The sequence below is a fragment of the Manis javanica genome, chromosome 1, assembly GCF_040802235.1.
Source record: "Manis javanica isolate MJ-LG chromosome 1, MJ_LKY, whole genome shotgun sequence".
In the NCBI taxonomy this organism is placed as follows: Eukaryota; Metazoa; Chordata; class Mammalia; order Pholidota; family Manidae; genus Manis; species Manis javanica.
Window position 1 is genome coordinate 164,552,768 of NC_133156.1, and position 26,516 is coordinate 164,579,283.

The 26,516-nt window shown below is 41.6% G+C and overlaps 1 protein-coding gene across 3 annotated transcripts in view; it reads right to left on the reverse strand.

The window, feature by feature from the left end:
* NCAPH (non-SMC condensin I complex subunit H) overlaps positions 1 to 26,516 on the reverse strand; it is a 43,644-nt gene that overhangs the window by 9,953 nt on the left and 7,175 nt on the right. For 2 of the 3 annotated variants that reach the window (XM_017660046.3, XM_036994669.2), the window contains exons 4-13: positions 26,190 to 26,282; positions 25,725 to 25,863; positions 25,116 to 25,240; positions 18,736 to 18,925; positions 17,526 to 17,617; positions 16,530 to 16,735; positions 12,906 to 13,048; positions 12,193 to 12,299; positions 11,726 to 11,848; positions 419 to 529 (exon numbers count right to left, since the gene is read on the reverse strand). In XM_017660046.3, the coding sequence (XP_017515535.1) occupies positions 419 to 529; positions 11,726 to 11,848; positions 12,193 to 12,299; positions 12,906 to 13,048; positions 16,530 to 16,735; positions 17,526 to 17,617; positions 18,736 to 18,925; positions 25,116 to 25,240; positions 25,725 to 25,863; positions 26,190 to 26,282 (1,329 nt within the window). The remainder of the gene's footprint in view (positions 1 to 418; positions 530 to 11,725; positions 11,849 to 12,192; positions 12,300 to 12,905; positions 13,049 to 16,529; positions 16,736 to 17,525; positions 17,618 to 18,735; positions 18,926 to 25,115; positions 25,241 to 25,724; positions 25,864 to 26,189; positions 26,283 to 26,516) is intronic. The other variant, XM_017660047.3, reaches the window with a different exon arrangement.

Below are 26,516 nucleotides of genomic sequence, written 5' to 3' on the forward strand. Positions count from 1 at the left end.
TCAGAGCTACATACCTGGTCTCCTGTACTTAGCCCCACCAGATTTTTTCCCATTAGACCACATCATCTTTACACTGCTAAGTATTTTGTTTCCCCAACCAAAATACTAACTCCTATGAGCAGGAGGAGTATTTAATTTCCTTTAAAATAATAAAACACAGGCTAGAGACTATCTACATGTGGACTGGTTTACTGGAGTATATCCATTCATTTCCTGCATATAGGGCTGAAGGTAAGGCAAGGTTTTGGCTGTTTCCTCAGCTGTGCTCAGTTCCCTGAAGCCTGGAGTAGGGCAGGCATCCACAAAGCCCCACCTGATTCGGAAATCTCCTACAACCTTCTGCTGTATAGGAACCAGATAGGAAGCAGGAAATACTCTTTGGCTTAGAAGAGAGGATACAGCTCCTCTCTCCTTTTACCTGTAATCTTGGACAAAAGTTGGCGGTGTCGTTAGGGTTATTGTAATCATAGTCTTCAATTTCTTCATAATGCTCAGTGCCTGCCCCCTGGCCTTGGGCCATCTTAAGTAACTAGAACGAAGGACAGAACAATTGCAGTCAGCAAGTTCTACAAAGGCAGCTTCTATAACTACACTGGAGAAATAATCTTATGACCAATTCCCTAGAATTACAGACTTTTATTAGAGTTATAAGGGCACTGAGAATCATCTAATCCAACCAACTTTTCAACTGTACAACTCCATTCTCAAGAAAACCCAGGTAGCAGGGCTTGGAGCCTCCATCCATCCCAAATAAGCCAGAGCAGCTAGTGTAGAGTTAGGTCTACACACAATTTTATTTGAAAAAGGGTTCCTTCACTGAAAGTAAAATTGCCTATAGACCTGCTGCTGGAGCAATTCTGAGGAAAACCCACCAAACACTTCACAGACAGCCTGTCCCATTTCTGGGGTGGTCATTGCTCCTTACACAGCCTCAGGGAGAGACATCCAGCTCTTCTCCCTGTCCTGACATCTGTGGGTCCTTGTTCTGCCCTTCAGAGCCTCACAGAACAAATTAGCCTCCTCCTTCAGAAGTACCTGCGACCACAGCCCCTCAGATACCTGCTGGCCCTGAGAACAGTGATTTTTCCCTGGGGCATGTGTCTTTGGGGTGAGGGAAATGGGGCTGGAAGTGTGTACAGTTTACAAAGCATAGAGAACATTTTAATACAACCATATACTTCAAAAGCAGCCCAAAATACACATAATGTTTCTGTAATATAAATCTAAAAATACATACTGAATTAAGAAATGCCCACTTTCCTCCACTGCTCTTCATATAACACAATTTCTAAACCCTCCCCCCTTAGGATACTCTCCTCTAGGCACTCTAAACTGCCTACAGACTACAAGAAGTGTTTCAGGAAGGGAATGCACCCTCCTCATACACTGGCTAGTTGCTACTAGAATCACCCTTTAAGACTGCCATACTACAGAGTGAATTTGTTCCTGTGGATAATCAGAAACAGAAGTCCTTTCTTCTATAAGAAATAATTTTGGGAGTTCAGAAAAAGGTGGCAGCGTATGAAGTGAGGCAGAAATCTCCCAAAACCACATTTACGAAAATACAGCAAATACAACTAATCCTAAAAGAGTGATCAAGAAGAAGATTCCAACAACTGGCCTACATCTGGAGGAAAAAAAAAGTAGACTTCACGGAAAAGGGTAAAACACCAAGGCTACAATCCAGCGGGACCAGGCCCTCCCCCAACTCCAGCTTACCAGCAGCAGGAAGAGAAACAAAGGAGGTAGTAGAAGCCCAGGACTGCTAAATACCCAGCACTGGAGATCTACTCCAGGAGCACAAACCCACACTGTATGGTACTTTGGAGATTAGAGGGGTTGTAAAGCTAAGACAGGTGGAATACTTGGAGAGACTGAGATTCCAGCTGCTTACGGAGAAAGAGGAGCCCACAACCAGCTACTCTGGTACAAAAGAAAGGTGGGAATGATGAAAGACTTCCTAACAGTGAGAGGGCTGCTAAAGGGGCAAGATTACACAGTTTGCTGTTCAGGAGAAGGGACAGGTGGACAAAATCATCCTGACACACACAGCCCAGTAGGTTGGGAACTTTCAGGAGCTTCAGGTGCTCCATCTCCCTGGCTGGTAAAGCAGCCTTGAGGCCTCCCATTGCGATATGCACCCTGCTGCTCCTTCCTCCTGCCGGCATCTGCTGGCGAACCTGCTGTCCCTGCCATGGTGCCAGGCCAGCCAGAGGGTGGCCGTGCCTAAGGCAGCTACAGGAGTGTAACCAAGAGGCTGCTCCCTGCATACTCAGCTCACTGGTCCTGACAGTGAAGGCAGGCACTGGGGCTGGGAAGCAGCCCCACCTACAGAAGCATACCCAAGAGCCTGCTCCCTGCATGCTCGGCTCACTGGCCCTGACAGTGGAGGCAGGTACTATGGTGGGAAAGCAGGAAAGAGCTCTTTTCCCTTGGCAGGCATAGGCACTGCTCGCCTGTTACTCCCACCATTGCTCCAGGTGCTGGGCAGATTCGTAGAGTAGAGCTTCTGGGCACTAGAGGGCAACGCCTACACAAAGCTAATATTCCACATTATCCAGTATGTTTATGAGAAGGCAAAAGAACCTTGTTCAATCCAAAACCCCTCAAACACCAGAAAGAGGGATCAATGATACTGAAATCATCAATCTTCCTCAAAAAGATTTCAAAATAAAAATTGTAAACATGCTAACAGAGCTACAGAAAACTATTTAAGATCTAAGGGACAAATTCAAGAGACACTTTGAAAAATACAGTATCTGAAATGAAACATACAATGGAGGGATTTAAAAACAGACTATAAGAGGCAGAGGAGATGGTAAATGGAATAGAAATTAGACAACAAGAATACAAAGACGCTGAGGCAGAGAGAAAATAGGATCTCTAGGAATGAAAGAATAATAAGACAACTCTCTGACCAATTCAAACGGAACAATATTTGCATTACAGGGGTACTAGAAAAAGAAGAGAGAGAAAAAGGGATAAAAGTGTCTTTGAAGAAATCATTGCTGAAAACTTCCCCAACTTGGGGAAGGAAAAAGTCTCTTAGACCCTAGAAGTACACAGATCTCCTAAGACAAGGGAACCAAGGAAGACAACACCAAGACATACAATAATTAAAATGGCAAAGATCAAGAACAAGGACAGAGTATTGAAAGCAGCCAGAGAGAGAAAACAGATCACCTATAAAGGAAAACCCATCAGGTTATCATCAGACATCTCAGCAGAAACCTTACAGGACAGAAGGGAATGGCATGATATATTTAATGCAATGAACAGAAGGACCTTGAACTAAGAATACTCTACCCAGTAAGATTAACATTTATATTTGAAGGAGGGATTAAACAATTGCAACATAAGCAAAAGTTGAGGGAATTTACCTCCACAAACCATCTCTACAGTGTATTTTAAAGAGACTGCTGTAGATGGAAGCACTCCTAAGGCTAAATAGCTAGCACTGGAGAAAACAAAACCACAGTAAAGAAAGTAGACCAATTAATTACTAAGCAAATAAACAATTAAATCAGCTACCCACAAAGTCAGTCAAGGGACACACAAAGAGTACAGAATATGACACCTACCATATAAAGAGGGGAGGAGGAAGAAAAAGGGATAAAAAAAAAAAGAATCTTTAGATTGCGTTTATAATAGCCTAATAACCAAGTTAAGTTAGACTGCCAGACAGTAAAGAAGGTGCCCTTGAACCTTTGGTAACCACGAATCCAAAGCCTGCAATGGCAATATGTATATATCCATTGATAATCACTCTAAATGTATATGGACTGAATGCACACATCAAAAGACATAGTCAAAGAATGGATAAAAAAGCCACACCCATCTATATGCTGCCTATAAGAGATTCACTTAAAACCCAAAGAAATACACAGACTACAAGTGAAGGGATGGAAAAAGATATTTCATGCAAACAATAGGGAGAAAAAAGCAGGAGTTGCAGTACTTAGATAACACAGACTTCAAAACACAGAACATCATGAGACAAAGGATGACATTATATAATGATAAAGGGGTCAGTCCAACAAGAAGATATAACCATTATAATAAATATCTATGTAGCCAAAATAGTAACACCCAAATATGAGCAACGAATACTAACAAAATTAAAGGGGGAAATAGAATGCAATGCATTCATTCTAGGAGACTTCAAGACACTACACACTCCAAAAGACATATCAACTAGTCAGAAAATAAGTAAGGACACAGAGGCACTGAACAAAACATTAGAACAAATGGACCTAAGAGACATCTAGAGAATACTCCACCCAAAAGCAACAGGATACACACTGTTCTAAAGTGCACATGGAACATTTTCCAGAATAGATCACAGACTAGGCCACAAAAAGAACCTCAGTAAATTCAAAAAGATCAAAATTGTACCAACCTCTCAGATCACAAAGATGAAATGAGAAATAAATTGTGCAAAGAAAACAAAAAGGCCCACAAACACACGGAGGCTTAAAACATGCTCCTAAATAATCAATGGATCAGTAACCAAATTAAAATAGAGATCAAGCAATATACGGAGACAAATGAAAACAGTTTAAAACCCCAACTTTAGTGGGATGCAGTGAAGGCAGTTCTAAGAGGAAAGGATATAGCAATACAGGCCTATTTAAAGAAGGAAGAACAATCCCAAATGAACAGTCTAACCTCACAGTTAATGAAACTACAAAAAGAAGAACAAATGAGGCCCAAAGTCAGTAGGAGGGACATAATAAGCATCAGAGAAGAAATACATAAAATCAAGAAGAATAAAACAAAAGAATTAATGAAACCAGAGCTGGTTCTTTGAGAAAATAAACAAAATAGATAAACCCCAAGTCAGAATTATCAACAAAAAAGAGTCTGTACACACGTAAACAGAATCAGAAATGAGAAAGGAAAAATCACTATGGATACCACAGAAATACAAAGAATTCTTAGACAATACTATGAAAAATTATATGCTAACAAACTGGATACTCTAGAAGGAATGGACAACTGTCTAGAAAAATACAACCTTCCAAGACTGACCCAGGAAGAACAGAAAATCTGAACAAATTACCAGCAATGAAACTGAACTGGCAATCAAAAAACTACCCAAGAACAAAATCCCTGGACCAGATGGCTTCACCACTGAATTATATCAGACATGTAGAGAAGACCTAATACCCATCTCTCTTAAAGTTTTCCAAAAAGTACAAGATCAGGGAATACTTCCAAACTCATTCTATGAAGCCAGCATCACTCTAATAGCAAAATGAGACAAAGACACCACAAAAAAAGAAAATTACAAACCACTATCCCTGATGACCAGAGATGCAAAAATACTCAACAAAATATTAGTAAACCGAATTCAAAAATACATCAAAAAGATCATCCATCATGATCAAGGGGGATTTACTCCAGGGATGCAAGTATGGCACAATATTAGAAAATCTATAAACATCATCTATTACATCAACAAAAAGGAGGACAAAAACCACATGATCATCTCAATAGATGCTAAAGAAGCATGAGACAAAATTCAACATCCATTCATGATAAAAATTCTCAACAAAATAGGCATAAAGGGCAAGTACCTCAACATAATAAAGGCCAAGTATGATAAACCCATAGCAAACATGACAATTAACAATAAAAAGATAAAAGCTTTTCCTCTAAAATCGGGAACAAGAACGCCAATTCTCTCCACACTTTTATTCAACATAACCCTGGAGGTCCTAACCATGGCAATTAGACAACACAAAGAAATAAAAGGCATCCACACTGGCAAGGAACAAGTTAAACAGTCACTCTTTGCAGATGGCATGATATTGTACATAAAAAATCCTAAAGAATCTACCCCAAAACTACTAGAACTATTACTTGAATTCAGCAAAGTTGCAGGATACAAAATCAATACACAGAAATCTGCTGCATTCCTAGATACTAACGATGAACTAGCAGAAAGAGAAATAGGGAAAACAATTCCATTCACAATTGCATCAAAAAGAATAAAACACCTAGGAATAAACCTAACCAAGGAAGTGAAAGACCTATACCCTGAAAACTACAAGACACTTGTAGTTTTCAAGACACTCTTAAGAGAAAATAAAGAGGACATTAATAAATGGAAATTCATCCCATGCTCTTGGCTAGGAAGAATTAATATTGTCAAAACGGCCATCCTGCCTAAAGCAATCTACAGATTCAATGCAATCCTTATCAAACTACCAACAGCATTCTTCAACAAACTAGAGCAAATAGTTCTAAAATTCATACAGAACCACAAAAGACCGTGATTAGCCAAAGCAATCCTGAGAAGGAAGAATAAAGGTGGGGGGCAGGGAATTACTCTCCCAGACTTCAAGCTCTACTACAATGCCACAATGATCAAGACAATTTGGTACTGGCACAAGAACAGACCCATAGACCAATAGAACAGACTAGAGAGCCCAGATATAAACCTAAGCATATATGGTCAATTAATATATGATAAAGGAGTCATGGATATACAATGGGGAAATGACAGCCTCTTCGACAGCCGGTGTTGGCAAAACTGGACAGCTATATGCAATGAGAATGAAACTGGATTATTGTCTAACTCCATACACAAAAGTAAACTCGAAATGGATCAAAGATCCGAATGTATAGGTCATGAAACTATAAAATTCTTAGAAGATAACATAGGCAAAAATCTCTTGAATATAAACATGAGCAACTTTTTCCAGAACGTATCTCCTTGGGCAAGGGAAAGAAAATAAAAAATGAATAAATGGGACTACATCATGCTAAAAAGCTTCTGTATAGTAAAGGACACCATCAGCAGAACAAAAAGGCATCCTACAGTATGGGAGAATATATTTGTAAATGACATATCCAAAAAGGGGTTAACATCCAAAATATATAAAGAACTCACACACCTCAATACCCACAAAGCAAATAACCCCATTAAAAAATGGGTGCAGGATCTGAACAGACACTTCTCCAAAGAAGAAATTCAGATGGCCAACAGGCACATGAAAAGATACTCCACATCACTAATTATTAGGGAAATGCAAATTAAAACCACAATGAGATATCACCTCACGTCAGTTAGGATGGCCACCATCGAAAAGATTAGGAACAACAAATGTTGGTGAGGATGTGGACAAAGAGGAACCATCCTACACTGCTGGTGGGAATGTAAATTAGTTCAACCATTGTGGAAAGCAGTATGGAGGTTCCTCAAAAAACTAAAAATAGAAATACTGTTTCACCCAGGAATTTCACTCCTAGGAATTTACCTTAAGAATACAGGATCCCAGATTCAAAAAGACATATGCACCCATATGTTCATCACAGCAGTATTTACAATAACCAAGATATGGAAGCAACCTAAGTGTCCATCAGTAGATGAATGGATAAAGAAGATGTGGTACATATGTATACACAATGGAATATTATTCAGCCATAAGAAAACAAATCCTACCATTTGCAACAATATGAATGGAGCTCAAGGGTATTATGCTCAGTGAAATAAGCCAGGTGGAGAAAGACAAGTACCAAATGACTTCACTCATTTGTGGAGTATAAGAATAAAGCAGAAAAAAAAAAACTGCAGCAGACTCACAGAACCTAAAAATGGACTAGCGGTTACCAAAAGGAAAGGGGTTAGGGAGGGTGGGTAGAAAGGGAGGAATAAGGGGATTAAGAGGTGTTATGTTTAGCCCACATAATATAGGTATGGCACAAGTAAGGCAGTATAGCAGAAAGAAGACAAGTAGTGACTTGTGGTGGGGACTTGCTAAAAGGGGGGAATGAAACAACCACAATGTTGCTCATGCAAAATCTGAGTGTAAGATTGCATATCAATGATATCTTAATAAAGACGGAAAAGAAAAAAAAACAAATTGTAAGGAATAAACCAAGGAAACATTTACATCACAAAAAGTGCTTTACTACTAAATGCCACAAATATATTTTTAATTGTTATTCTACATAATATTCAGAAGGAACTGAAGTGGAAAAACAGTGAAAAAGAAAAAAGAAACAATTACAAAAAAACAAAGTGCATGTGGAGTGCAATGACCCAGTGACTTTGTTCTATCATCTTAAGAAGTGTATATGCAAATTTCCACCTAAGGCCACATTCTTAAAAGCTCACCGTGCCGGCTTGAGGGAGGAGAGGGTAGCTTGCCCACAGTAAGCGGCTCCAGGCTGGGCAAGGGTTGGTACAAGCAACTGTCCTGCTCTTCTGCCTCAGGGCTCCATTTTCAGAGTAGAGCAAGTTGCTGCTAGCATCTACCCAACATTGACCACAGCCAGTTTCTACTAATGTTTCACTGTGTATCTATTATTTATTTATTTATTTTTTTTTTACTAAGGTATTTTTGATATACACTCTTATGAAGGTTTCACATGAAAAAACAATGTGGTTACTACATTTACCCCTGTTATCATGTCCCCCCCCACACCCCGTTGCAGTCACTGCCCATCAGTGTAGTAAGATGCTGTAGAATCACTACTTGTCTTCTCTGTGTTGTACAGCCCTCCCTGTGCCCGCCCAACATTATATATGCTAATCATAATGCCCCCTTTTTTCCCCACCCCCCCTTAATCCCTTCCTTCCCACCCATCCTCCCCAGTCCCTTTTCCTTTGTTAACTGTTAATCCATTCTTGGGTTCTGTGAGTCTGCTGCTGTTTTGCTCCTTCAGTTTTTTCATTGTTCTTATACCCCACATATGAGTGAAATCATTTGATACTTGTCTTTCTCTGCCTGGGTTATTTCACTGAGCATAATACCCCCTAGCTCCATCCATGTTGTTGCAAATGGTAGGATGTTTACTTCTCATGGCTGAATAATATTCCATTGTATATGTACCACATCTTTATCCATTCATCTACTGATGGACAGTTAGGTTACTTCTATTTCTTGGCTATTGTAAACAGCCTTCACCCATTTTTTAATCGGGTTATTTGCTTTTTGGGTGTTGAGGCATGTTGAGTTCTTTATATATTTTGGATGTTAACCCCTTGTCAGATATGTCGTTTACAAATATATTATCCCATACTGTAGGATGCCTTTTTGTTCTGCTGATGGTGTCTTTTGAGGTACAGAAGCTTTTAAGTTTGATGTAGACCCATGTGTTCATTTTTGCTTTTGTTTCCCTTCATCAAGATGTATTCAGAAGAAAGTTGCTCATGTTTATAATTCAAGAGATTTTTGCCTATGTTATCTTCTAAGAGTTTTGTAGTTTCATGACTTACATTCAGGTCTTTGATCCATTTCAAGTTTACTTTTGTGTATGGGGATACACAATAATCCAGTTTCATTCTCTTGCATGTAGCTGTTCAGTTTTGCCAACACAAGCTGTTGAGTTTGTCATTTCCCCACTGTATGTCCATGGCTCCTTTATCGTATATTAATTGATCATATATGCTTGGGTTTATATCTGGGCTCTCTAGTCTGTTCCATTGGTCTATGGGTCTATTTTTGTGCCAGTACCAAACTGTCTTGATTACTGTGGCTGTGTAGTAGAGCTAGAATGCAGGGAGCATAATCCCCCCAGCTTTATTCTTCCTTCTCAGGGCTGCTTTGGCTCTTCAGGGTCTTTTGTGGTTCCATATGAATTTTATAATTATTTCTCTAGTTCATTGAAGAATGCTGTTGGTATTTTGATAGGGATTGCTTTGAATCTGTAGATTGCTTTAGGCAGGATGGCCATTTTGACAATATTAATTACTTCCTATTCATGAGCATGGGACGTGTTTCCATTTATTGGCATCTTTTTAAATTTCTCTCATTAGTGTCTTGCAGTTTTCAGTGTATAGGTAGATCTTTCACTTCCTTCGTTAGGTTTACTCCTAGGTATTTTATTCTTTTTGATGCAGTTGTGAATGGAATTGTTTTCCTGATTTCTCTTTCTTTTAGCTCATCATTATCCTGTAGGAGTACAACCAATTTCTCTGTATTAGTTTTGCATCCTGCAACGGTACTGAATTCAGATATTAGACCTAGTGGTTTTGGAGTGGATTCTTTACGGTTTTTAATGTACAATATCATGTCATACACAAACAGTGACAGTTTAATTTCTTCTTTACCAATCTGGATGCCTTGTATTTCTTTGTCTTGTCTGATTGCCATGGCTAGGACCTCCAGTACCATGTTGAATAACAGTGGGGAGAGTGGGCATCCCTGTCTTGTTCCTGATCTTAGAGGAAAGGTTTCAGCTTCTTGCTGTTAAGTATTATGTTGGCTGTGTGTTTGTCATATATGGCCTTTATTATGTTGAGGTCCTAGCCATCTGAACCCATTTTATTGAGTTTTTAACATGAATGTATGTTGAATTCTGTCGAATGCTTTTTCTGCATCTATGGAGATGATCATGTGGTTTTTGTCCTTTTTGTTGATGTCTTCTTTTTGTTGATGTGGTGGATGATGTTGATGGATTTTCTAACAGTATCATCCTTGCATCTCTGGAATAAATCTACTTGATCATGATGGATGACCTTTTGGATGTATTTTTGAATTTGGTTTGCCAATATTTTGTTGAGTATTTTTGCATCTATGTTCATCAGGGATAATGGTCTATAATTTTTTTGTGTGGTGTCTTTGCCTGGGTTTGATATTAGGGTGATGCTGGCCTCATTAAATAAGTTTAGAAGTATTCCTTTCTCTTGTACTTTTTGGAAAATTTTAAGGAGGGTGTGTATTAGATCTTCACTAAATGTTTCATAGTATTCTCTAATAATTCTTTGTATTTCTGTGGTGTCCGTAGTGATTTTTCCATTCTCATTTCTGATTGTGTGTGTAGACTTTCTTTTTTTCTTGATATGTCTGGCTAGGGGTTTATCTATTTTGTTTATTTTCTCAAAGGACAGCTCCTGCTTTCATTGATTCTTTCTATTGTTTTATTCTTCTCGATTTTATTTATTTCTGCTCTAATCTTTATTATGTCCCTCCTACTGACTTGGGGCTCATTTGTTCTTGTTTTTCTAGTTTTATTAATTGTGAGTTTAGACTGTTCATATGGGATTTTTCTTTCCTGAGGTAGGCCTATAGCAATATACTTCCCTCTTAGCACCACCTTCGCTGCATCCCACAGATTTTGTGTTGTTGAATTATTGTCATTTGTCTCTATATATTGCTTTATCTCTGTTTTATTTGGTCATTGATCCATTAGTTATTTCGGAGGATGTTGTTCAGGCAGATATTCAGTATATCAGTGACTAGGTGCAGCGCCAGTGGCCTGCTGTTCATCTCTACTGCACACTGTGTGGGCCAGAAAGCTTAAGAGGCAGGCACACTCAGATGCTTGGCATCTGCATTCCCTCAGGCCACAGTGGGCTCCTGTCTACACCTTGACCCAAGGGAGGCAACGTGGTCTGGGAAAGCATCTGGCTAGTGAACCTACAATGTCTATGAGAAAGTGAAAGAATCAAGAAATAACTAACCTCCTATAGAAACCTCAACCTAAACACAAGATTTTGTTTATCCCCCTAGCATTTCAGCACGCAGGCCTCAGTGTCCATCCAGCGTTCTCACCAGGTGAGGTACTTCTGGATCTCCAGTGGGCATCCATCCTGTAAGCTCCCCCCAATCCTCCAGCTCAGCCCTATCCGTTTCATCTCCCTGTAATGTCCCCTGGCTGACACACATTCCTGTTCACACTCGGCTCTTCCCCAAAGGAGCACCTGACCCCTCCAACACCATCACCAGGTTCAGGAACAGCAGCAGCGGGAAGGAACCATGAACAATCTTACCCTGGTGCCTGGTTTGAGATGCAGCTGGACAAGGTTATCAGTCTCATAGTGGAAATCCGTAGGAAGGGTGGTGGCTTTCCAATGCTGGCTCTCCAAAGTAGACTTGGTCAGAACAGTGGCAGCCTATTAATTTTTTTTTTAAAAAGTGGTTTAGGCATCTTGAAGAATGGTTAAAATATTTTTTTTTAGGAGCTTAGGAAAGGTTTGGGCAGCACTAGTCTATCATCACTTCCTAGCTCTGCGTAAAACAGTGATTTTGCTAGACATTCTCCATAGTCTAAACTTGAATTCTCTCTGCCACTGAGTTTGGCACTATTTTTCAATTCTTCTAGGGATTGAGGGAAAATGAAACCATCTATTTACCCTAAGTCTGAATTTATAATCAAGTTTTAAAAATCATATGTGAAAGGGGAAGAGAGATGAAGATAACTTAAGGAAGCACAAGTGTTAATAAATGTAGCACAAACCTTTGTTTTTTGAAAATATACATGAAAGTCAATATCATCATCAAAGTCAATTTCAAAATCTTTCTTTGTGGTCCTCCTTTTGTTCCCTGATTGTGAGGAAGCATCTTCTGCAGAAATGAATATAGATGTCAACACTTCACTTCTGTGGACAAAATATATACTCATTTTGCAAGATGCACTGACAGCCTTATCAACCACAAGATAGCATTTGGGTCTCAGCATCATTAACAGCATTAGGAAAGGCAATCCAGACACCTAATTTTTATTCTTCACTCAAAATTTGCGTTTTTGCTAAAACATGATTAAAAATATGCTAATTAATCCCTACTTTTCAAAGAGAGAATATAAACACAGAATGCTGGCACAGGACTTTGGTTTTATACAGAGTGTAGCTGCATGAGCCCAGTGGTCTTTCTTACCTGTGGCCACTGCTTGAAGTCACATGGGTACTAGACAACTAGGCAGTAGTAGAAGGTCACAAGCCCAGCTCTCCTGACTCTAGGCATTCACTCTTCTCACTCAGAGTCTCAATCTTAAATGACCCCTCATCCCAGGCCAGATCCACTAACTGTCTGGCCAGCAGGTTGGCATATCTGTATACTTCTGTAACCTACTGGGGCACACCCAAGCCAGAGGCTGCCATTCCCTTCCTTGACTGAAATGCTGACTAGATGGTCATCTCTGCTCTCCAAGTTCCACGTAGAAGTACATACGTTTGTGTTGGGGTCTAAAGCGCCAGTGATCCGGGCCAGCCCACATTGACATGGTACGGGGACTAAAATAGGAATATTCTCCAGGTTTCATGGATAGAAGGGGACACATAGTCCTAATGTCTCCGAGAGGAATCATTTCTTCCCTGTAACACACATGAAATCATTTTTACATGTACAATCACATACATATCAACATACACAATACAATCATGTGTTTACGTGTAAAGCAACATGTGATGCACCTGAAGACTCTACCCACAAATGAGCCACATTTCTAAGAGTAAGTCTAATATAAATATTTCATCATTAATAATCCTTTCATTTTTACTTCATCAAAGTACTTCTGCTTCTCTTAATTTTACAACAATATAAGGAGGCATCAAAGCACTTCATAAAGTCCAAGTGTTCCACTCTGAGACAAGAAAACAGCAGTAGGGAAAAATTAAGTTTTTATATGACTGCACAGCCAGTAAAATGCCAGAGCTGGGAGTAGTTGGCATTCCAACTACGAGTCTCTGAATTCCAGCCTCAGGATCTTTCCACATACATACAAGGTTTCCTGCCACACAAGATAATAATCTCTCATTCATTCTCCTTATCCTTCCATAAATGAGGGCTCCAAGAACACTGTCATCATTCCTACTAAAAGTGAGTAAGGTGTTATTCCAATTTACGTCCCTCAAATGATGTACTGAGCCACATATATAAACCCTCTTTATAGCAAGCTGACAGAATAAGCTAAAAAAGCTTTTAAAGGAGACTGCCTCTATCTACAGAATCTTTTTCTAAAAACCAGGAAATTATATTTGTGTATTTATTAAAATTTAATTTAAAATCTTAAAAGTACTGAAAAATTCACATTTTAGTCTGTAGAATGCCCAGTCTATTAATTAACAACTGTACTGCACTGTGAACTCCAGAGGGAGGAAGAAGATGGCTTCAGTAGTATCCCCACTCAATTCTTATTGATATTCTTCTGTTGAAGTTGGGCTGGGAACTTATAGGCAAAGGTATAAAGAGCCTGGTTCTATTCCCTGAGTCTGTGAGCCATGGCTGGACTAAGGCCCTGGAGGCTTAAACACTAGCCATTTAATAATTCTTGTAATACACAATGCTATGTGGCAGGAACCCTACTAGTCCCAACCTCCCCCTCAACAACCAAGCTAATCCACTGTCTATCCATTTTTCAAGGCCTGAACCCCATCAAACTCGTCTAACCCCTCTAGAGGATCTCTTTCTTTCTCCTACTCCCCTACCCCAACTACAGGGCCTCTCCTCCAACTCAGCACCAGTTCACTACTACCTGCAGGTGGAAGGTCTCCTCCCAGCTGGTTCCTGCCTATCATTCAGCATGCAGCAGAGTGCCTCATGCTTGCATGTATAGAGCTGGTGTCTTAAGACCAAAGACTAGGTCTTTAACCACAGCAAGCGCCTGCACCACAGAGATCAGCTCGAGAACATATGGGTGCAGGCAGAGGGAGTGGGTCCGGGCTGCTCTTAGACCCAAGTACTTTATCAGTCCCATCCTTGTCAATGTATGCTGTGCCATTGTCTGGACTGGTTTTTCATCCTTTCTGCGATGTACCAGAATGTGTGAGGGGGCTTTCTTCAAGACCCGATTTGCCATTCAAGGACAAATAAGGTTGGTATCTATAATTCATCATTGCCTCTACTCCACCCTGAGCTAGAGAAGACCTTTCATTATAGTACGTGTTTGCAACCCTGGGTGCACAGCACCATCACTGGGGGAGATTTGGAGAAACAGTGATGCAATGCCTGGCCTCTAAGATTCTCAGTTAAATGCTCTGGGGTGGAGACTGCTAGCCAAAGCTCATTACCTGCAGCCAGAACTGGCAAAGGTGCTGGGCTATATCCAGTTCCACCTCATTACTTAATTTCTCTGAGCCTGTTTCCTCATCCATAAAATGAGGATAATAGGACCTAAATAAAGGCTGTTGCCAAGGATAAAGTAATTTCATTTTATATATTGTGTAAATTATGCTAAATAATGCAGGTAGGGCACTTGGCATAGTGTCCAGCACAAAGAGAAAAATAAGGAGCTCAATAAATATCAAACATTACTATTATCTAATCCCAACCCTTCATTTAATGGACGAGGAAACACAGGCCAAAAAAGGTGACACTACTTCCCCACATATCACAGCTATCTATGGCAGAATCTAGTCTGTTCAGTTCAAAGATTTACTGAGCTCTCAGGAAAGGCCAGCACCATGCCAGGGACAGGGAATTTCAAGACAAAACCTTAGACTGGAAGCTAAGCCCCCTGCCCTGAAAGCACCTGGGAAGGTGGATTCTAATATTCTGTTCTGTTTGAAACTGGGGAGAAAAATTAAGTTAGTTGTTCAAAACTTCTTCAAAACAAACCATCTATGGTTATAACAAAATGCAAGTGACTAAAGCCCTCTGTGACATCAGTTCCTCAGATGTCACCACGTTGTTTAGGAAAATAGTTCTTCTCTGACATTTGAAGATGATATTAAAAGAGCTCATCCCACCAACCTGCCTACCATTTCTCACTTTGTAGAAGATAGGATGGGAGCAGAGGCAAATCATAGGCGTATTAACAGTATCAATCAGGAGAGGACAGTGTAAGGGCCTACATGGGTAATTTTTACCTCAAGGTACCAAATGCTTAATTAGCTCCTCAATTTCTACAGTTTGAAGCTGTATCATCAATCTAATCATTTCCCACATGGGCAAACAAACCGAGCTCAAGAAAGCAATCTCTTATCCTGGAGACAATCAAGCAAAGCTCTTGAAGGGACTTTTACCTCAATGGGAAATGATACTGGACAACTTTTAAGGTATTGCCCCTACTCAACCAGCTTGGCTGCCCACAATGTCAGGCTTGCAAGGCTGTTACCAGCACAGGAGTTATCAGAGAGACTGTTGATTCTCATCTTGTGTCATCTCCTACACACAGGCCCATTCAGAACCTTTAGAGGCCCTCAGCACTACAGGTATGTGAGATCCTGCTTTCAAATCGTATTCAAAATTCAAATACTAATCTGTTAAGCACATATCATGACGGACAACAAAGCTGGGTCTTCTTATATGCTTACTAGAGCAATACAAAATTTCATTTACTGCAGACCAGCCCTACCAGCTCTCCTCCTGACCAATAAACTCAATTTTATCTACTTATTGTTTCCCCCGCTTTGCTCATGGCCAGTCTGCCTTTCTGGTAACACAGGGCCACCTTTTTCCCATAAACAACATGTTAGCTTGTTTCTACCCCTAATAGATATGGAGCGATTCAGCCAAAGCCAGATGCCTGCAGTGCGTAGAGAAGGAGTGTGCTCCATGCTACCAAGGTGTGAGCAGTAACAGCCACTGCCGAGGTAGCTGCTTTTTTTCAGCACTTGACATATTTTAGTTCCATCCTCACAAACTCCTACAATGCCAGTTTTATAACCAGTAAGTGGCTGAACCAGCTTTCAAAGGCAGGTGTGACTCCACCAAGTCAGGATGGCTCTGCCACTATGCATGACAGGGCAAACCAGCCCAGCCAATCAGAGATGAAATCAGATTGTCCCAGCAAGAAATCTGATGGGACTGATGGAAAACTCCTATGGGAACATTTTCCACCATTCTGAGCCTTACTGGCAGCTGTGGACGTGGCACGGCTGGTTCTGGCTCCTGAACTCTGCGTGATCCCCAGCTGTGGTGCGGTCCGGTTCCTCACTGGCATCAAAGTCGTCCTCCAGGGGTCCATCAAGGAAGTCCCCACTGTCACTGTCCTCTACCTCAGCGTTGATGTCAAATACCTGATCATTCTTCTTAAACTTGTCCACCAGGGCTGACACAGACTGGAGGGGGAGGAGAGAGGGTTCTCTAGTTTTCATTCCCATGAGCACTGTCACTGTTGGAGGAGCAGCTGCCCGGGGTGTGCCTTCTCCTCCCTAAATTCCAGTTTCCAGCCTTCTCCTCCCCACTTCCCCAGAGCCCGTGTTCTCACGACAGTAGAGCGTTGAGGAAGTTTACACTGTGTGGCACAGGATGAAGCTGTATTGTCGTTAGGCATGTTTTGTAAGACATGAAACAGGAATCTGTATCCATTAACTAAGTGTTTAAACAGTTTTCCATGGAGACCATTTATTCTGGAAGCAGTAATAAATAGGCTAAAGGGGGCCATGCTAAAAATACACAGAGGAAAGCTTTACACATGACAATTTCTCAGGAAATTCTATGCCAAGGGACTCAGCCCCAAGGAGCAGGAAATTCCTTGAGCTTGATAGCAGCCTAAGAGACCAGAGGCCACGGGGATGTTCAAGAGTAAATGTTATAAAAAAATAAGATGCACCCAGGAATGACTGGGCTGCCTCACCATCAGGAAGCAGAGAAGAGGCCATGAAGCTGACCCACAAATTCACTGAGCTACGTAATGCTCCTATTGGAGTGCACAACTCCACTCCTAGCCCCCAGGTTTTAGTCCCTACACAAAGGCCAAAAGAAATATTTTCTGTACTCCTGGCTAAATAAAAATTATGCCACAGTTTTGGTTCCCACTGGGCAGAACTTATCTTGGGCCATCTCACTGAAACCATGAGCTGCTGGAGAAATGCCCACAGCCCTTAGAAGTCCAAAAGCTCACCACACCTCATTATGTGTTTCCCTGTCCCATTTGGTGAACTGGAACCCAGCCAGGGATGGGCAGATCTGGCAATCTTCCACACACTGCTGCAAGGATGCTGGAGAGGACAGGAAAATGGCAGAGGGGTTAGAAATGGATGGAATCCTCACCCCTCAGCGACCAGAGCAGCACAGTGGAGGAAAGACAATCATCTCTTGTTCTCTGGCAGAGAGGCTGGCTGGCAGCCAATGTCTGTGTCACAGATGCTCTCTAGGGAGAGGAGATGCACAGGTGCACATCCATGCAGAGGTAGGCTCCATACTGGCATTCTGGGGATTAGTAAAACACTAGAGCAGAAGCCTGAAGCAGAGACATTTGATTCTGAAATGGACTCTGTGCCCTATGCTATAGAAGGGAAATGAAAAACCTTCCAACCATCCAATGTTACTTATTTTAGTCCCCAACTAAACTAGCTACAGATTACCTACCTCAGAGAATTAGAGCTCCAGTTGAAAGCATAAACTTGGAAAATGGATTGTTAGCACAAAACAGTTATACTCAGCAAAGTCGAGACAAGGATAGAAAGGAGAATGGGCAGCACATCTATGTGGTCACAACTGGGAGGATCAATGTCACCTAACACAAAGATGATCACACACAGGGAGCTATTGCATTCTCGTGCCTGAGCTTCATATCCACCTGTGCCTGTCACAACATTCTCAGGGGAGCCCTGATGGGTTAGGAGGGTTAAAGCCCTTGTCAAGCCAATATAAGGGGCTGACAACAGAACGGCCTATTCTCAGATGACTGAAATAATTCACAATGCCCTCTTCTCCTCAGGACTCCTGTATTAGTAACTAATAAGAACAAGGCTTCTCTGGCTCCATGAAAGTCTCTTAAAGTCCCTTTCTCGAGTCCAAACTCTGACACTCCAGGGTTGGCCTAGGGATCCAATATGTGACTGTGAGAATTGGCTGCTAACAGGGACATTGAGGGAGGAGGCACATACAGATCAAGGGCAGTGGTGAGCATCAGCTACTACTGTTTCACACTTCATGCTGCAGAGAGGAAGAAAGTTGGCTTCCCCTGAAAGGATGCCCAATTTGCTATTTCAGAGGAATCTTCCGGGGAATTTAAATAAGCAACATAATAGCATGATGGGCTTACCATACCCCATGGTTTTATGGTTTTTATGATGATTGAAATGCTCTGGTGAACGACATTATATGTACTCACTTTTTAAATCTGTCATTTCTACCCAACCTAAATCTGGCAAGTCAAGAGGTTCTTCAGTGGAGAGAGTTTGGAGGTCAGCAGGAAAGAGCAGCTCACTTCTATAGTCACAGCTGTTTAGGGTGGACAGAAAAACGCCGGATGGGCTGCACTCATCAAACGAGGCTGCAGTCTTCTGAAACATGGGATCAACCTGAGTACAAAACCAGGAGGCAACTGAACAATTATGGGATGTAGCCAAAGGAAATATAAAATCTGGACTGAAAAGTCTCTATACATGCTCAAAAGGGAGGGGTTTTCTTCCTGATCAGGTAAAATCCCTAACAGAGATCAGTTCAAAAGGAAGGCCCTATGTGTCAGATGAGTAAATGTATACTGCTCAAGCTTATGCCATGCTCATCTGTTTGTTACAATATACCCACACAGTATCCTCTGCTGGTCTCTTTCCAGCAGTCACCATTTAAGTGGCTATCTTTAATAGAATTTTATCATGACAAATTCTGCTAACTTAAAAAGCCTGTGTGATGGATCTGTTCACAAGATCCCATTATCCCTCTGAACAGAAATATTTTCAAGGATTTGGAAGAACACAACCAAGAGATGCAGGCAAAGGTCCCCAAGGCCGGGTCAAGGAGCAGAAGTGGTACAGCACCACGACAGCAACCCTAAAGGTGGCACAGGGCCTAAGTAAGAACGACGACTGGGCAAAGTACTTCATGTGTGTGGAAAGAGGGTAGGAGCAAGCACTTTCATTAACTAAGGAACATTTAAAAAGCCTTTCTGTGCATTTGGTTTTTCATCTGATGAAAGGAATGACAGATAAACCACTTGCCTGTGGTTTAGAGAAGTAAATGGGTTGATGTATCTCTAACATTTAGAAGAGCACAACGCAAAATTGAGTGTTCCACGCACATGGTTGGTGGCAGTGCTTACAGGATGCATCTAGGAGAACCCTGCAATAAAGGCCAGATCTCGCCCATCACTGACTTCCTGGCCCCCTTTCGAGATGAGGCATGAAGCTGTGCTCAGAGGGTTTGCTGGGGATGGAGTGTGTGGCCCTGTGACAAGAAATGGTCTGGGTCCTAGGTTCCCAAGCCTTGTTGATATCTTAGGACATGGCTACTATGGAGAGGGGGCCTTGGATAGGTGCAGATATGGTGGTTTTCCTGGCCCCCTTAGCTCTGAGTACGACTCACCAGAACTGAGGTTCTCCCCTTGCCTCCCCAGTATAAGCCCATCTCGCCATCTTCCTAGCCCCAGAGCAGCACATCACCACCACGTCCACCCTGTGTCCTTCCCCTTATCCAGCTGCACCACCTGGTGGGCTTTGCTTCTAGTGCATCCCTACACTTTATCCCTTCCCGTCCCCTGGCACCAATACAGCCCTCACCTGAGCTGACCCTTATCTCTGGTCTCTCTCATTTCCTGTCCTAAAAATTCCAGTGTTGTTACTCCCATTCCCTTCCTCAAATGCTAACCAGTCAACAGCTTCCCACCTGCAGCCCCACACCCCTAGAGGCCTTGTATAGGTAACGCGACTCAGCATTACAAAGAGTCAACATGGAAACTTTACACTGACCCACATTAAAGCTAAAAAAATTAAGATGCCCTTGTAAAAACAATAGTTCTTCCATGTGATCTGACTGACATCTTTGAGTAATTTAATGGGAAAACAAATTATTGCTGACTGCATAGTTTGGGTAGATGACCTTATGAAAGAAGGGTCCACAGCAAGGAAGAGAAACAGTAAAAGGAGGCCTGGGTAAAAACAGATGGATGGTAAAGTCCAGGGTCATCTCTGCCTTATGAACAAATCCTAAGCTCTAGCCAAATGTATACACTGTCTAGCTCCCTAAAGAACTAGAACTTTCCTGTTTCATGGCCTTTGCTTATGCCTCTGCCTAGAGTCACCTGGGAAATACCAACCCTTCCCTCAAAGCCCAGTTTAAACTTCACCTCTTCCATAAACTCTGACCTCCACCCACTCTGACTTCCTATAGTGTATGCCTTAACTTCCTTGCATTGTGTCTATTTGTGCTCTTGTGGTATAAAGAACTAGAGTATAATCAGGCTGGAATCTCCCATGACAGCAAGCATTCTGCACACAGCAGAGCTGTGTCCAAACAGACCAGCTCACACACAAACAAATGATCTCCACTGGCCTAGACACACCTATAGAACATTTGCCTTCTGATCTCCACGCCACCTCCAACAGAGTGCAAATTCAATAAACAGTTGAAACTTCAAATTTTAAGTGACAATCTCTGCTTCTTTTTCATCTTCCCTGCTTTTGACTATTACAAATTTATGGCAGATTACAGAACAAAAGAAATTTTACAGGATTGGGGTACCTGGTGTTTCATCAAGACCCTGGTTTCCCTTGGCATAAACATACCACAATCTGGCAACCATGGCATAGAGGGTTGCCTGCATTTTGTGCTGCTTGCCCTCATTTTCTGTTTGTAACAATGCGAGACGCTGGTTAGTACGAGCCTCTTCAGGCTCCCCAGATTTGGAAAATAGCATTTCCAACCATACTGAATTGAATATTTCACTGTAGAACCAGAAGAAAAAGCAAGAATGACAGTGAAACAAATATGCAGATTATCTGAGAAGGGGAAAAAACATGGAGATTAGGGAGAAGGGGAGGGAGGACAAGATTTTATGGCTCCCTTTCTGATGTGTACAACACATTACTATGCATAAAGCACTGTGCATGAACTGATTCACTAAGACAAAACACGTACGGGGGTGGGACCCATGTAACCTGTTTTTTTATAGTTTAACAAAGTTAGATTCAGAACCTCTTCTCAGGCCACACAGCTAAGATAGAACCAGGTTCTCAATTTATATCATCTGCCTCTAACTCTGGTAATACCCAAGGTCAATGCTAACACACAGTTAAAGGAAAAGAACACAACCCCCTCCCACAAAAGTGCCTGTGCCCCCAGCCTTTGCCGTCCCATTTCAACCTTAGCCTTAGTAGCTCCACCTCCCTCAGGCCCCTCCCTGCCCATCCACACAGTCCTCACACCAACATAGGCTGGAGACACCAGAAAGCACAAGGCAGAACTGCCCATCACCCAGTGAACCTGGCAAGGCCCCTCACCCCTACCCCACCCCCACCCCAGGAGCTCAGCCTCACTGCTACTATATGCTGTTGAGATCACAAAGGCTGATCTCATTATTGCCCTTTACTTATTTATTTACTTACTAGTCACATAGAAAAGGCCCCAAGGCCCCCAGGAGTCTCCACTGCACAGGCTCTAACCCTACACAGCTCTGACATCCTCTTTGCCCCATCTCCCTCTTCTCTCTAACAGCCGATATTTCTCCCAGGGCCCTCTAGACTCAGTCAGTCATCAGCAAAGTTCCCTATATTTCCTACTGCTTCCCTGAAAGTTCTCTCCATCTACTTAACCTAACATGTTCATTCTCAGTGGGGGTGCTATTATTTCCAAGGGGATGAAAACTGGTTCTTGGGAGAGGGTGAAAAAAATTTTACAATACTTTGTGGCTCTCCAAAGCTCAACCCTACCTGACAAAATTGACTCCTTATTATTTTCGAGAAGGGTAGGAACAAAATATCTAAGGCTCCGAAGGGGAGAAAATAATGACAAAAGGCTGAGGAACACTGCTCTAATGGAACACGGTACCCATCCAAGGCCCTCCTTCCCCTGCAGCTCTCACACCACTGGCTGAGAGGTGAGATAGGCAACTTCTCTGCTCCTCATTGCTACTTCTAGACTACTCTCCTTCCCAAACTCCTAAAACCATCAGCTTTAAACACACATCAGACTTTACTACCATCTGCCCATCTACAACAATCATCTTCCAATCCCTGGCCTACCCCCTTTTGGGGAGATTTTAATATGAGCTTCTTGGCTCATTACAATTCTCCGACTTTACTGCTGTTGTAGTTTTTGGTGCTTTCAATATCCATATATTAATCTATCTAGTACTCTGGCCTCTCAGTTCCTTGGTATCCTCTCCCTCAAAGGTCTTAGGCTTCACCCTAAGAACTCCAGGACTCTGAGATCCCAGCATGACCCACCACCTCTGCCTTCCATTCCCTTGCCTGTTCTCTGAATTGAAGTATTAACTGTGACCATAGCCTCTCCATATGCTCAATTCTAAGTGCCCTTCACCGACAACCACCTCCTGCCTTTCCACACTAACATCTCTTCTCTCCAATGCCAAGAAGTCTTTGACCCTACTGGGTGCTACAATCTACTGATCAAGTGGCCTTACACAGCCCCTCACCAGCCCCAAGTCCATAAGCGATGATTATAACCACTGCCCTGCACATGCTCTGAACTCCAGTGCCCCTCTCCAGCTGTATCACATTCACTCAGCTAAACACAATCTGTTGTTAAAACCAACTCTCTGCCTACTCCATTCTTGCACTCATAGCTAAGGATAGCTGGAGAAAGACACAAAGGCATGCTGGCTGACCCTCTATCATCTGCTCTGTGATGCTGGATCTAGGACCACATTTAGGCTTTGCCAGTAGCTACTTGTTGGCCTCCACCAACAGGGAGCACTAGAGGGAGACTGAAGTCTAGAAGAAGGGAATTGCTTTGTTCTGTAGGCTTCCTGATCCCGTGACTGCCACCAGCAGCAGGTCTTCACCCCAGATGCAAAAGGTCCTACCTGTAGCAATAGCTGAATTCAATGTGCACTTTTTCTCACACTCACAAAAACCAGCCTCACTGTGTGCCCCTGAGACAACCCAGCACCAACCAGAACGCCCTCTCAAAGGTCTAGGTCTTGGGCCCACAAGCCCCAATTCCAAATTCAAGGACACCAGCATCAGCCAAACAGTACCCCTTCCTTGAAGGTCTGAGTTTCAGCCCCAAAGGGCCTTTCTCCAAGCTCACCAGGGGCTTCAGGTTACTACGTTTGACATGGTTGATCACTCCTTCCTCCCTGAAACATTCTCATTTGAATAACACACTCTCCTGGCTTGCTTTCTACCTACTGGTTGCGAGCAGCGATAGCTTAGTAACTGGCAGGAAGGTAAGGTGTACCTTACTTACTATTTGTAAATGTTGCGGAGGTAAGAGAAGGAAGTAATCTAGCCCACTGTTGGTGGGAGAGTAAATTGATACTACATTTTTTTAGGGCAATGGAAATGCCATGATTCAGAATTTTCTTACAGGTATACTCCCAAAAGAATGCAAAGATAGTATATATGAGACTGTTCACTGAGTTATTGCTTTTAATAGCAAAAAAAAAAAAAAAAATTGTAGCAACACCTATTTGTTTTAAATATTATTTACTAATATTATTTATGATAATCAAGAGACAGAAGAAACTTAAGTGTTCATCAATAGATGAATAAAAATGCGATACATGTATACAATAGAATATTTCTCAGTCATAAAAAAGAATGAAATCTTACTATTTGCAATAACATGGACGGACCTAGAGGACATTACACTAAGTGAAATAAGTCAGACAAAGACAGATAAATTATTTCACTTACAGGTGGAATCTAAAAAAAAAAAACAACAAAATAGAGACAGACTCATAGAGAACAGACTGGTGTTTGTCATAGGGGAGGAGGGTAGGGAGATGGGTGAAATAGGTGAAAGGGATAAAGAGGTACAAACTTTCAGTTATAAAATAAATTAGTTACAAGGATGAAAGCACAGCATAGGGAACATAGTCAAAAATACTGTAATATCTAGATATGGTGACAGATGGTAACAGCACTTACCGTGGTGAGCTTTTAGTAACTATACAGTTGTCAAATCTAATTATGCCTTATGCCTGAAACCAGTGTTATTTATCAACTACATTTAAATTAAAAATTTTTAAGTAATTATTTAACTGTGCTAATTATAAATGAGGCTTCTGGTACCATTCCTTTTAAGTAGATTCCTTAGATTTGCTAGATCATAAGGTTGTTTAGGATGAAGGACTCTGGAGCCAGAACACCTAGCTTCATATCCTAGTTTACTTACTAGTTGTGTCATCTTACGTAAGTTACTGAACAGCTCTGCACCTCAATTACCTACTCATAAAACGTTACAAGGACATTGTGAGGATTAAATGCATTCACAGGTCACAGGCTTCAGGCAGCACAGTGCTGTTAAGTACACAGTAAATGTTACCGATCATCATCGCTGCTGCATATACTATGAAAGAAAATAAATATTTCATCAATCAGATTTCTTAGTTGCCATCTTTCTATTCAATCATTCTGAAATACTGAGGGAAAAACAGCACTTACCCTCTCCAGTCTTCACTGTAAAGCTAGAGGACAGTAATGCAGATACCCTTGAGGGCTAACACAAGCAAGGCAGGCTTGGCCCTGCCGCATGTCAGCCCGAGGCTCTGAATAGTCAGAGACCACACCGTTGTGCACAGTTCCTCACCTTGCACTTGCGATCTGCTTCGGAGACGTTGAGGTTGTTTATGTTCTGCTCAATGGTTTTGTATGAGTGCTTCTTCTTTGGTTTTGCAGCCTTTTTGGTTGTTCCTGCTTCAGCAGCACTTTCATCTAAAAGGAGTAAGACTGTGTTACTACAAGGATTGCTTTGGAGCATGTAACTGAACTTACTAATTCAAATTCTTCAAAACTCTCAAAAGTGATCATAATTGAAACAAGTGCCATCCTTTCAAAGCAACAGGCACATCCAACCTCAAGCTTATGGAGAAACTAAACAACTAGATTAAGTGCCTGGTATCTAATAGAAGTCAGTTTCTAAAGACCCCCAAATTGGAAGATCTTTAAGGGGTAATATTTACTCAATCTTGCCTGAACACAGTCTAAAAGGTTTCATAGGTCCTTCTCTTTTTCAAGGAAAAACAACTCTAGTATTTGAGTGTCTTCTCATATACAATTCCGAAAATGTTCATGCCTTCAGCAGAATGAGATCATCGATTTCTTGTAACTTTATTCCAGTATATCACTCAAATACCTACCTGCTACACCCTTAACAAAGTCACTTAAATAAAGTACCATGGTTCTCTACTGCACCTACCTGCACCATGGTTCTCTGTTTCTTCTGGAGATGGTACATCTTTGCCCAGTCCCCCAAGGACTTTGTATACATCAGCATGGACGGCATCTACACGCACAGCATAGATCTTGGTGCTGGCATCCAGAGTGCCAGCAGCCACCTAGTCAAACACGCAGAGCTGTACTCAAGGGGATGCATAAAAAGGAACTGCTAAACCAGCAAACATGGCAAACTTCATAGAACATTCATTTGCCCTTAAGAAAAAAATGACAGAAGATTCCCCAAAGAGTAACAGGGAATAAACAAAACATAACAGAAACACCTTCTCCATATTTCATCAATTTAGGTAAGAAAGTAAAGTATCTAATAAAATGTCTTAAACAAGGAAGTTTCGTGTAGTTGTAGAGTTCAATTATTGTGCTATGCTAAAAATTAGAAATAATCCTTATTAATTCAGAAGCAAGAGAAGGTGGATATCCTTCTTACTTTAAAGTTGGTCAGTTCAGTGTCTTTCTGTTTAAGAATCTCTGACATAAAATCAATCAAGTGCAAGCCAAAAGCATTCTTGGTAGTGATTTTCTGAAAACAGAAAATTGCAGAAAGGTTATTTATATAGTCTAGGCTCATGTAAATAATGGTATCCTGATAGAGGAAGCTGTTTTTAAATATCTCTCATCTTACCACAGTTATCAATTCCCACGAGCCCTTGGTGACACAGCTAAATCATACATGTGCATCTTCATCCCCAGTGCCCAGAGAGTAACAGCACAATTTCTGAGTGTTCACTGTATGCAGGCCCTGTTCTAAGCGCTG